The 12,853-nt window shown below is 36.4% G+C and overlaps 3 protein-coding genes across 6 annotated transcripts; 2 read left to right on the forward strand and 1 right to left on the reverse strand.

Moving 5' to 3' along the window:
- Nucleotides 1-1,024: 1,024 nt before the first annotated feature.
- On the forward strand, nt 1,025-4,275 carry BETA-UP (beta-ureidopropionase). 3 transcript variants are annotated; one of them, XM_011089650.3, is made up of 7 exons: nt 1,025-1,169; nt 1,294-1,477; nt 1,764-1,871; nt 2,562-2,750; nt 2,830-3,057; nt 3,145-3,369; nt 3,779-4,275. In XM_011089650.3, exons 2-7 carry the CDS (start codon nt 1,349-1,351, stop codon nt 4,142-4,144), a joined length of 1,245 nt encoding a protein of 414 aa, XP_011087952.1. In that variant the 5' UTR covers nt 1,025-1,169; nt 1,294-1,348; the 3' UTR covers nt 4,145-4,275. The 3 variants fall into 3 exon arrangements, with proteins under 3 accessions (XP_011087952.1, XP_020551987.1, XP_011087951.1); XM_020696328.2 differs by having other exon boundaries at nt 1,040-1,169; nt 1,299-1,477; XM_011089649.3 differs by lacking the exon at nt 1,025-1,169 and having other exon boundaries at nt 1,177-1,477.
- Nucleotides 4,276-5,139: 864 nt separating this feature from the next.
- Nucleotides 5,140-11,376, forward strand: EX1 (UvrB/UvrC domain protein (DUF3506)). 2 transcript variants are annotated; one of them, XR_016066774.1, is made up of 12 exons: nt 5,141-5,795; nt 6,206-6,322; nt 6,486-6,551; nt 6,993-7,099; nt 7,583-7,664; nt 8,187-8,888; nt 8,990-9,113; nt 9,234-9,403; nt 9,995-10,069; nt 10,155-10,247; nt 10,375-10,515; nt 11,022-11,376. XR_016066774.1 is itself a non-coding variant. In XM_088883748.1 (11 exons), the coding sequence occupies exons 1-11, from the start codon at nt 5,325-5,327 to the stop codon at nt 10,462-10,464; spliced, it is 2,097 nt and encodes a 698-aa protein (XP_088739874.1). In that variant the 5' UTR covers nt 5,140-5,324; the 3' UTR covers nt 10,465-10,521. The 2 variants fall into 2 exon arrangements, 1 of the variants encoding a protein (XP_088739874.1); XM_088883748.1 differs by lacking the exon at nt 11,022-11,376 and having other exon boundaries at nt 5,140-5,795; nt 10,375-10,521.
- An 18-nt stretch (nt 11,377-11,394) lies between these two features.
- On the reverse strand, nt 11,395-12,646 carry LOC105169283 (nicotinamidase 1). Its single transcript, XM_011089651.3, has 5 exons — nt 12,512-12,646; nt 12,227-12,410; nt 12,010-12,143; nt 11,747-11,932; nt 11,395-11,645 (listed from the first exon to the last, which is right to left on the reverse strand). Exons 1-5 carry the CDS (start codon nt 12,644-12,646, stop codon nt 11,553-11,555), a joined length of 732 nt encoding a protein of 243 aa, XP_011087953.1. The 3' UTR covers nt 11,395-11,552.
- Nucleotides 12,647-12,853: the final 207 nt, after the last annotated feature.

A 12,853-nucleotide genomic window follows, 5' to 3' on the forward strand; every position in this document is an offset into this window, starting at 1 on the left:
TTAAAAATTATCATATTTTTTTATTTAAAATAAATAAATTAAAAGAAATTTTAATAAAAGTTTTATAGAAATATAAATATAAAAAATGAATATAAATTTAAAATAATTGGAAGCATAAAAATAGAAAATATATATTAGAAACAAAAATGAAGTTGCATTTTCATATGTGGTAAAATATAGTCCACAGTGACATTTATTTAAATTTACCGTATTCCTATTTTATTATATATGCTTTTACAGTTTATTTAAATTGAAATATACTCTTACTTAATTATACTTTTGCGTGCATGTAAGTTCATATTGATTTCACTTTATTAATTTCGATAATTTATTCATTTAATTTTTCGTCTACTTATTTGATTAAATAAATATACCAAAAATTTAAATTATGTATAGATATCGAGTGTATTTCGGTCGATAATTGTTTATAATGTGGAGGATCTTAAAATAACTAATTGTTGTTGACAAAACGTGACTTTATTGAAATATCTATAGATATACTTATTCCCCACCGCAAAAAAAAAAATAACAACCTATTTATAAATTTTTCGTTCATGCAAGTTTAAAGTTGAATTATTTAATAAGTTATTTATTTATATTTCTTATAATTACAACGACAATCATATAATGGAAAGAGAATTGATTAAAATATTTATGTTCGTATGAGTTATGTGTACAAACTAAGCTATCCCTATACGAGAAATTAATTATCAATTAAATTATTTTGTTTTTGGGGGTTAATTTTCGTATCATTCAATTATGCACTTTATCACCTAAAATAAATAAAAAAAAAATGAAAGTACATTAATTGAGTTCATGATAATTAGCATGTTTTTTCATTTATTTTAAGAAAAACACACAAAAAGAAATTTATAATAAAAAATTATATTTAGTATATAGGACTAATTGTATATAATTATATAAATATATTAAATAAATTTGTGTGGCACAATCTCTAGCTTGAATAAAAGATGCTAAATTTTTTTATGAATTTAAAACATTAAAATTCACCATAAGAACAATTCAAAACTCATTAGTAAACATTCAAAAAGACAAAAAGGAAAATTGAGAGCTTTGCAAAAAATTCTCTAAAATATATTTGAGAAATGGAAAGACGATGATTGGCTTTGGTTTATATTATTGGGAGATGGGTATTGAGCTATCAGTAGGTAATGAGGAATCTTGTGTGGGATTCCGTGCAAATGGGTGGCATATAATATATATATATATAGATATATAATTCATGGGAAAAAATTATTGATGTATTATTCAAACTGACAGACTCCTTTTCAGATCAGGTCATCCGAATCAACGCACTCGTCTTCGCGCGATCCAATAGGAGAAAGAAATGGAGAAAAGGGGAGATGAAATCAGTGTAGAAAACGGGGGAAAGGAGATGGCAAAAGACGGTTCCATTTGTGGGTTCGATTCTCTGCACCGACTCCTCCAATCTTCACTCTCTCCCCAGCTTTTTCAGGTCAAATTATCGTTGTTTGTTTAGTTATTTAATTTTTGGTGGGTGGAGTGGGTTCTTGTGTTGGTAAGTCAAACGACGATTTTATGATTTTGGTTACTGATTGAATTTTTTATGTTGAATCCGTCTACTCGTTTGTTGTATTTCTGATATGATTTTGAGTTGGGGATTGTACAGGTCATCATATGAATAACGATCGTTTCTACCTAGATGGACTCACTTGAGATGTTCGCACTGTTTTGCAAGATGATGTTAATTGTTTTTTTTGTTTTTTGTTTTTTTGTAACAGGAAGTCAGCCGATTACTTCTTGGGCTAAACTGTGGAAGAGCACTTGATACTATTGCTATCCCTGAGCCCGCCAAGTCCCTCTCTTCAAAGCATGATTTTGATCTACAGGTAAAATGTAGTTTCCTAGTTCTTTTTCTTATCAGGGCAGAGAGATATTTCTCAATATGTGAGTCTTGAAGAATTATGACTAACACAGGTTGTGGGATTTTTGTTGATGATGTGCCTAAACTAGATTAGTGGCATATGTTCCTTTTCCAATGGAATGGTTTACTTTGATTAAACACTTATATAATTTGAAGGGATAATGCTAGTGCTGTGGTTTGAGTCTAGTTGGGGGGAGTAGATAAATCCCACAGAAACCTTGTATACCAAAAACTGTATCCTACTTCTCTGAGATATATGGTTTATTGATATTGTTCTTTTTTTCACGAAGATTGATGAAAACAAGAAAACTCTAAAGTACTTAATGTTTGGTCCAGTGCTCCTCTGTGTTCACATGCCATGATGTGCATGCATCTGAAGTATGCAACAAAGATTTGACTTATTGTACTGTTCTTATATACATATTCGCTTGCCTGTTCATAGGATAATCAAGGTATATTTGATCCCGTTTTTGGAAATAATGGTTACGTTATTTCTTACATGGTTTTCTTACGTAATTCTAGTGAATCCTAGCAAAGCAAGAGTTACTTTCTTTATATTGTTGAATGTGTTGGAACTTCACAAATTTTTGGATTTTAATTACAGTTAAAAGTATTGAAAAGAACCACTTGATTTATTAATTCTTCCCGAATGCAGGCATTTTCTTTTCTTGCTGAAAAGGAGTCGCTGAGAGAACCTCGCATCGTGAGGGTGGGTCTGATTCAGAATTCTATTGCTCTTCCAACAACAGCACCACTGTTGGACCAAAAAAGGGGCATCTTTCAGAAATTGGCGCCTATTATTGAAGCTGCAGGCACTTCGGGAGTCAACATATTATGCCTACAGGTATTCTGCTATGAAACTTACTGGCTTTTATGAATTAATCTTGGTTTGGAAAAGATTTACCATGAAATTATTATTTCAGGAGGCGTGGATGATGCCATTTGCGTTTTGCACTCGTGAGAAGAAGTGGTGTGAATTCGCAGAGCCAGTAGATGGAGAATCAACGCAATTTCTTCAAGAGTTTGCTCAGAAATACAACATGGTTATTATTAGTCCTATTCTTGAAAGGGATATTAAACATGGGGAGACAATATGGAATACTGCTGTAGTAATTGGAAATAATGGTAACATAATCGGAAAGCATAGAAAGGTAATACTGATACAATTGTGAATTTAGCGTGAATTTTCTATGGATCTGAGTGAACAGTTCTGAACATTGTTGTAATGGTGTTTGCAGAATCATATACCTAGAGTTGGGGACTTCAATGAAAGTACATACTATATGGAAGGAAATACTGGGCATCCTGTGTTTGAGACAGCTTATGGAAAGATTGCCATCAATATATGTTATGGAAGACATCATCCTCTGAACTGGTTAGGTTTCGGATTAAATGGTGCTGAGATTGTCTTTAATCCTTCAGCAACTGTTGGTGAACTAAGTGAACCAATGTGGCCCATTGAGGTATCCCTTGTTCTTTTTCCCTTTTTCTTTTTACTACATCTTCATCTAAATGCACCAATATACTCTTTTTGCTCTTTTTGATGCAAAAATGTAATGTTTGTTAATAACCAATGAAAAATAATCTGATAACCACATATTCATCCTCTAAAGTTTGCACATATTACGAGAAAACCTCGTGATTTTGGAAACTATGCTGACGCCTCTAACAATAATTTTTCTTTTGCATTACAATTCTCCCTTGACCAGTTTTAAATAGGAGGTTCAGTGTTAAACCTTAGGGGTCTCAGTATGATTAAACCTAGAATAAATACGGAAATGTTAGGTTCTTGTATGAAAATAATCACCTGATTTGGTATTCAATCATTTTCGTTTTACATCATTGGCTTGACCATGCTGAACAAATCTGCAGGCACGCAATGCAGCAATAGCAAATAGTTATTTTGTTTGTGCAATCAACCGAGTTGGGACTGAAATCTTCCCTAATCCATTCACCTCAGGAGACGGGAAGCCACAGCATGCAGATTTTGGACATTTTTATGGTTCCAGCTATATATCAGCCCCCGATTCCTCATGTACCCCATCTCTATCCCATCACAGGGACGGGTTGCTGATATCGGACATGGATCTCAACCTCTGCCGGCAACTTAAGGACAAGTGGGGATTTCGTATGACCGCCCGTTATGAAATGTATGCAGATTTGCTTGGTCGTTACGTGAAGCCGGATTTCGAGCCGCAAGTCATTTCTGATCCCTTGTTAAATAAGAAAACCTCTTGAGGAAGAAGCTGGAAATTTGGTTGCTGGAGTAGGGTGTGTATTGTTGTGGACATGGCAAGGCATCTTGATGTTGGTTGTGTTTGTAAATATTTTCTCAACAGTCGAAAATAAAAATGCTGGTTATTGTTCAATGTATTTGTTTGTGGGACTGGCAAAGCTTCTGTGGCTAAATATCCAAGTGTGCTGTGTTGTTAAACTTCAGCAGTTTCCTGGAAGATATTATTAGATTCAGATTCTACCAACTTCGTACACATTTGAAGACACATTGGATTAATTATTAAATATTAATCTAAATAATTTGGACTCCTCGAGAGAAAAACTCTAAAACAAATACCCCAACGAAGCCCCTCAACTCAAGCGTAGGAGTGGCGGTCAGACCGACCGCCAACTCCGGCACGGAACCGAGGCCCACCCTGACCTGCTACAAAATTGTTGGGCTAGGATCCGACATGATTTTCTTTTCTTTTATTCTAATAGATATATTATTTGACATACAATAAAGAAAATAAAATTTCAACAATATATTTATTATAAATAAGATTGTTCCATCTCTTCACTCACCTTATTCAAGTCCAAATATTTTTATCTTCCAATTACTAAACCAATTTACTATTAGTAAAATCGACCCAAATAAATCTCAATTCAATAAGTTACATGTTAATAACAGTTTTTCTTTACATATTAAAGATGATTTATTGCATATTATATTCATTTATAATAAATTAATAGTATATATGAAAATTATTCTATTTTAAAAAATATAAAAAAATAAATTATTGTTTATTTTTTAATAAAAAAATAAATTATTATTTATTTTTTAATAAAAAAATAATTTATTTATTTTTGATATTATAAAGAAGTTGTTTGTATTTTTCCATTATAAATTATATGGACACAAATACTGAATGGCCCGTGCCTAATATATATGAAAAATAGATAAAAGAAAAATGCGAAATTCGGGTGGCTCTAAAAAGAAAAAGTAAAAATCCAACGTCAGCACAAAACACTCTCATCATCCTTATCCTCCTCCTGCTGCTGCTTTCTGCCTCTTCCATTTTCCTCTTCTTTATTCACACTAATACATACAGTTTTATTCCATTCTCTTTTTTTATTATATTTTAGGAAAAAAAACACATCAAACAGTTATTGTTTTACAGATATAGATACATTACCTTTGTGTATGTATTCGTATATTTCTCGTTACTCCGCGAAGTATTCATTAATGGCGTCGATATCTGCGCCCACGTTTTCGTCGCCGCGTACCGATTCCAATCACCACAAGCTTAATCTCACCAATTCCAGGTTTATGTCCTCTAAGTTTAGTAGAAGGTCGTCGCAGTCGGGGATTCATGTATCTAGGGTTTCTGATGCTGCTCTCTGCTGCCGTTGCTTGAATAGTAGCAGTAGTGGTGGCGATAGGTCGGATTCGGGCGAGGACTCGGGGAGGTGGGATTTTGGTATCCAGGAGACGATTAGGAAGGCCATCAAGCGGTTTGATGATTACTTTAGTTCGTTTAGGGATCAGAGAGTGGAGGGGAGTGTGGTGGCGGCGGAGAAGGGGGGAGAAGAGGAGGAGGAGTGGGATTGGGAGCGATGGAGGAAGCATTTCGTCGACGTTGACGAGCTGGAGCGCATTGTCTCGATTTTGAAGGTGTTCTATTAATTCAATTTTATCAGATTTTTTAGAGATGTGATGTTTGGAAGCTGTTCTATTGGTAAATTTAGTTGTTTTAAGTAGGAAGTTATTGAATATTGGTATGTAGCGAATTAATTCTAGAGTGATGATTGTGATTGCTCGACCTGTTCTGCTTTATTATACTCAAAGTGCAGAAAGTAGGTTGTCATGTTCCAATATATCTTATTCTTTTTTTCCCCTATCGCAAAGATGAATGGCAGGTTAAATATACTAACAAAGGCAAGAAATATGTTTACTACTTGGAGATGGAGGAGCTCATGGGCTCCTTTAAAAATTCAAATGCCGCATCAATGCTACTTTCTGAAAACTACCCTTTGTCTAACTAAGCACTACCGTAGCCACTAACATGGTTATAACCTCAACAGTCTCAGCTAGCAAGTGCAATTGAGAGAGAGGATTATGAGGAAGCTGCTAGGATTAAAGTTGCAATTGCAGCTGCTGCTACAAATGATACTGTTGGAAAAGTAATGTCCCATCTGAAGGTAGGAATTATATGTTGTTATTCGCAGACGCATATATGCTTGTTACTTCTGCATCTCCATGCACTCCACGTGTTGTAAGTTTTGTTATACCCCTATTCCTTTATGACTTTATAGGTGCCTACCTATTATCTAACTAATCTGACATTTTTTTATCTAAGAGCAGAAATTTGTGAATGAAGAGCGTTATGGGGATGCAGCACTCTTGCGTGATTATGCTGGTGCCGGATTGGTGAGTTAGCTAAAAGTTTTCAGTATGGTGTAAATGCACATGTCATGGCCATTGTCTATAGATGCTAATGGTTGACTATTGATCTAGACTAAAACACCATTTGTCTTTTGCTATTTTTCTCTTTGTCAGGTATTACTAATCTCTGACAGCTTGCTATATTTCAACTGATATACTGGCTACAACATGGCCTTTTCCATTAGAACAATTTGTCAGAGATTTCATTTACAAAGCTCATGCAATTCTGTTGAATATGTTAGAGGACTTGATTTCAGATTTGTCCTGTCACCTTTCTTACCAAAAGCACATGAATTAGAAAGAAAATGGTGGAGACAATAGGATGCCAGCATAATTCTGATTCAAAACATTGCTTGTTAAAATATTTGTGACTTTTCAGTATTTTGGTTTAGTTTTTGAGGTTTGTTTTCCAAACCTGGCATTCAGGTTGGATGGTGGGCTGGAATTTCAGAAGACGCTGATGATCCTTATGGTCGTATTATTCATATAAGTGCTGAGTATGGCAGATATATTGCTAGAAGTTACAGTCCCAGGTAAATTACTTCCGCTGCTTTGAGTTTTAATTTTAGTTCAACCTGCATAGGAATTTATCGCTAGTCGTGTTTAGCATACCTTCTTTGTATTTTCAAACACTATGTGGAGGAATTGGAAATCGCAAGTTTGGTCATAAAATGAGGTGCAACGAAATACATTGGTATAGTTTTACACTGTGATTTTTGCTGGGTCACTTTGATGTTGCGTATATAATTGCGTAATCTATTACATGCTTTTCATTTCTGTATTATGTCGAGGTTTAATAAAAAGGACTGCATCTATATCTACGAATTTATGTGCATTAGTTGTTGAATATTCTGCTTTTTGATTTGGCATCAAGTGATATTATGTCATAGAAGGATTTGCCAGAGCTTTCCTCGGGAGTGTGATTCTTTCCATCTTAAACTTCTACTGCTTTCTTTTGATTTAGAGCAGGATTCACGACGTTGATTAATTTTCTGTCTCTCTGCGTTTCTCGGCAGGCAGCTTGCCACATCTTCAGATGGTGCCCCCTTGTTTGAAGTATATCTTACAGACAATAACAAGGGTTATTATAAGCAGCAGGTATATTCCATTTTCCCTCATAAATCTGTTTCTATGGTTTCAGTATGTGCACCTGTTATTGGTTTAAGTTTGGTCGATGGTTTCTTGAATGTGTAACATGGTTTTCTTGTCTCTTGCTGCTCATGTTGATGCTATTACTTCCATTTGGTGAATGGCAAAGTTGTTGTTTTAACAACATATTTCTGAGGGGAAATTTTGATCAATATGGTTGTATTAGGAAAATTCTTCATCTGCTTGCTGTTTTCACCCATAAGCATTGTGAAATGCTGGGTAATTTCCTATGCTCTTGGTGATTGATCCTCCATATAGCACATTTAAACTTTTGCTCTTCTTATTTGGATGAAAGCCCAAAGCTGAAGTTTGCTGTCTGGATATTTTTTCATTACGTATGTAAATTTATTAGGAATGGGAACACTTTCATGTATATATTCATTACAGGACCTGCTTGACTCCTTTAGCTGCAGAGAATCTGTATAATATGTTTTCACTAAATGGAGGATTTTTGGGTCCCTTGATTTTTAGGCTGTTTACTTAAAGCGAAAAGGAGTTCCCCAAGATCTTTACGTTCCATCCTTGAAGTCATCAGGGAGTTCCAGAAGCATAGACTCTCTTGATGCAAGAGACAACAAAAGTAAGCTGTTTGATATAAGGCCTGAAGATACAGAGGATGGTGAAGACAGGGATGATGATTCTAGTTTTGATAATGTCTTGCGCGACATGATTCCTGGTGTGAAAGTAAAGGTTGTGAAAGTAACAGGCCCCGAGAAGGTGGACAGGGATCTAATATCGAAGGTAATTGAACAGATAATAGATGAAGACGAGGAAGAAAAGGATTATGACTTAGAAAATGTAGATGCTGAAGATGAAGTTAAAAGTGAAAATGATGAGGAGCACAATGACATCGAACTGGATTCTAGCAATGGAATAACTGAGGAAGATGAACAAAACCAAATTGCAGTAGAGGTCGTTGTTGGTGATCGATTCATCCAGAAAATTTCCCGTGGTGCTCATGTCAAAGACCTGCTTCGCGTCCCAGCAAGGCTAGAGAAAAAGGACAGGTTATCATTTACGATTACTGTAGAGGAAGATGTCAACGAGTATCTGTCTGGTGGTGATGGACAGTCTGCACAAAAGAAAAGGTCTAAGCTTCAAAGTCAGCGCAGCATTGACCATGTTATGCTTGATCTTATGAAGTCCATTGGTAAAGGGAAAATCCCCATGAAGGTTGGTTTGAATCCTTTATGCATGAAGGTCCATTTACTATTTGCAAGTGTTATTGTCAAGGTCAATCTATTTGGAAAATAATATCAAGTTCAAATATGCAGGTTCTTAGAGATGTTGGTGAACTAATAAATCTTACAATCAGTCAAGCTCGAAATCGTCAGCCACTCTCTGGGTCAACGACATTTAACCGCATTGATGTATCAACATCTTCAGATCCACTAGATGGTGATTAATTTTATTTTTCAACTTTTTTTATAATGGTGCTTGGATGGGTATACTGCTCACTGTTTTGCCACAGTCACTGATGTTTATATGCTGTTCGATGCTCATCTATTCATTTACCAGGACTATATATTGGCGCACATGGGCTTTACACTTCAGAGGTTATTCATTTGAAGCGTAGATTTGGTCAGTGGAAAGAGGACGGAAGCACAAAGAAGGCATCAAAACTTAAATTTTATGAGTATGTTGAAGCTGTTAAGTTAACTGGAGATGCTTATGTTCCAGCTGGCCAGGTAATTCACTCATTTACATATGCTTATGCTGTTAAACCATGCATGGCATGTAATACCTGTTTGTATCAATAAAAGATATTGAGAGATGGGGTTCTTTTTATGACTGGTGATTGCCAATAAGCTCAATATCTCCCACCAAAATAACAATCCAATAATACCACTTACCATAAATAGCTCAACGTGGAGGCATACTCATCCACCAGCATACCTACGTAATTCATATAGCTTGATTTGAATATATCACATGGCCAACTTGCATATTCAGATTTTAGCACGAACTGGTCAGTGACAAGATCTGGAAGCGCACTCTTCAGCTAACAACTTGATGCTTAGTTCACGGAACTTGATCAAATATTGTATCATATGATCAGCTGGCATTATTTTAGCATGAATTATGTCGTCCAAAATTTATTTTATAGTATTGAGGATGATAGAGCCATAACGAGATAGAGATGGGATTCTGTTCAACTGTCTCTAAGACATGTGCATAACGAGTAATGGCAATTTGTTACCGAATAGTTCAATCAACTATTATTAAATCTCCTTGGGTCCATGTCTATTCAGCAAAGTGTATCATCTGTTCATTTGCAGGTTGCATTCCGTGCAAAAGTTGGGAAAAGATATCAGCTTCCACATAAAGGGATTATCCCTGAAGAATTTGGGGTGGTATGCTTTCTAATGATACAATGGATTGCATATGAATAATTCTTTCTTTTCCTGTCTGCTTATCTTCAGTTGCATCACGATGCAGATTGCTCGATATAGAGGACAGGGAAGATTGGCTGAGCCTGGATTTCAGGATCCGCGATGGGTTGATGGTGAACTTGTAATATTGGATGGAAAGGTTCAAATTTCTAAATAACTTGCACAGTTTTTCTGGTTGAGGATGTGCACTTTTTTCTTTTTTTGGATGGTTTGCCAATCAGCTTTTAGGGTCACTCATTGGTGCCTTTTTGAACCAATTTGTGCAGTACATCAAAGGCGGGCCAGTTGTCGGTTTTGTTTATTGGGCCCCTGAGTATCACTTGGTATTCTTCCATCGACTGAGGCTGCTTGATTGAGTTCTTCATGTACATCAAGTTTCAGATATTCCTTGTCTTATTTTTACTTAGGTAAGTTCCGTTTGCTCCATAGTTGTTGGTTCATGATTTTAAGTTGCCTGAAACATTGGGATTTTGTGCTGTATCAGCATGGATTGTTAAATGAGTGATCATTTAATGGACCGGTAGATTATTTGATTTCCAATTGAAAGGCCCAACTTAGTTAAATAGCAATTACAATAATTTTCTGTTCAGTGGCAAACTTAAAGAACAAATATCATGACTTGCATCTTCATGCACAGTATTGTGGCGCAAAAAATTGAACTTTAATTCAGCCAAAGGACACACCCACTTAGTTTTGCATCTTTATACACAGTATTGTGGTGCAAAAAACAGATTTTTATTCGGTCAAAGGACATGCCAACTCAGTTTCTTGGACAAGGGAATTGGTCAACTTATTATTAGATATTTCTTTTGGGCAACCAGAGGAGGACTCTTTTCTGTGATGATCTATGTAGCTTAATATAATAGGTCATCTACTTTCAAGTACTGATGCTTTCCTGTGTCTCCCTTTGCAGCTGAGGCGATAATCGGGTCCTGAACTTCTTTTTCATGAAACCGAAGCTGGAAATTTTCAGCTATGTCATGCCAAGCCATGCATGACTGACTTATTTGCTATTAGCACAAATAACCATCAGGAATTCATGAAACTAACCACCAAAATTTTGAGTTGTAATGGTTACTGGATGACAGGCTCATCTAACAAACGCGTGGTCTGCCCCTCGCTATATTTTTCCCCAGAATGTATATATCATCTGCTATATTTTGTACATATTTCCGCTGCTGAATCTCTCGTCATTCAACAATAAACAGTTTCTATAACCTTGTGTATATATGGGAAAGTTCCATTCCAAGATAGGAAATGTTCCAATCCTTCTCTCTGCATCGTAGTTTAACTTCTAAGCTGAATATTGTCTAATAATTCTTGAATCCAGTTCCACAGTTTGGGTTTATTCATCACACATAACTAAACAGCAGCATACATTGATTTCATGATCCTGAGAATGACCACGAAATGTTAAGCTATGTATTTTGCAGGTACTGGTATCTCATGCCTTCCCTGGAGCATGAAACATTACTTCTCTCGCGATCTTGGCACCTCTTCCCTTAGCCATGTAGAGCCCCATATGGTGCATCAGCTCCTGCCATGACATGATGAACATTAGATGACGCAAGAGATTGAGTTCATGATCTATATTTTTGAGGTTTTTCATATGTTCATCAGAGCAAATGAGAGTAATACCTGGGGATGAGCTAAAAGGTCTTTGCTATTTATTGCCATCGAAACTGGGAAATCAAACGTAGCACAGCCTCTGGAGTACACCACCACATCCTCAAGAGGGTCGAGAAAACCACGGTTCTTAGCGGACAATGTGGAGCAAACAAAGTCCAGCACGCATATGTCTGTGCAGATACCTACGACCAACAACTGTACATAATTCATCCCAGTCAGTGCCATTAATGACGGCAATCACATTGAAGTATCAAAAATCAATGAGTACTCACAACTCGTATCTTGTTGTTCTTCACCCAGTCAACAAAGGCATTGGAACCATCCTCCTGAATCGAACCAATGAACCCATCGTAGCAATCCTTGCGCTTGATTGTCACATTTGGCTCCTCTTCTATCCACCTCAGAGCTGCAGACAAAGCAGAGAAACAAACCTATTCGTCTCATTCTTACCAGTTCAGACACTATTATCGGTGTGAACATGTTACCTACCTGGAACAAGGTTTGATTCATCGGTTCCAGTGATACAGTGTGCAGGATAGGGATGCTCGAGTTTTCCAGGGTGGTGCGAGTCGAGAAATGCAAGCACAGGCCATTTGTTGTCACAGAACAGTTTTGCAAGTTTTGCTGATTCTTCAATCATCTGAGTGATCTGCCTGTTGGGTTCCCTTGGGGCCTGAAAATGACCATACAACGTCAACATATGCTACAAACAAGCCAAAGACAACAGCATAAATCTTACACTAAATCTTGAGCAACTGAAAAGTGTTTTGTTACCAGGCTGCCCGATCCAACGGTGCAGAAGCCATTGATGATGTCCACGAGAACTAAACCGGCCGGAGAAAAAATCGTTACTGTTTCCTCCTCGAATGGAATTTCATTTTTCAGAACATCCACTGTTTGTAGTACCATTTTCTCTTCTTCTTTCCCCTCAAAACACAATAATTCTTGAATGGAAGAATCCAAGAAAGACAGATTATCGCATAATGCTGAATGGAACGTGTCCCTCTCCAACGCTATAGATAGAGACTATGGAGACGCTAAGGCGGTCCAAGCATATCGTGAGCTCAATTGGTAAGAATAGTCAAAGTTGTGTCATTGGCCCTATATAGTAACATA

This window comes from Sesamum indicum, linkage group LG8 (assembly GCF_026168435.1).
Source record: "Sesamum indicum cultivar Baizhima isolate 11 linkage group LG8, ASM2616843v1, whole genome shotgun sequence".
Classification (NCBI taxonomy): domain Eukaryota; kingdom Viridiplantae; phylum Streptophyta; class Magnoliopsida; order Lamiales; family Pedaliaceae; genus Sesamum; species Sesamum indicum.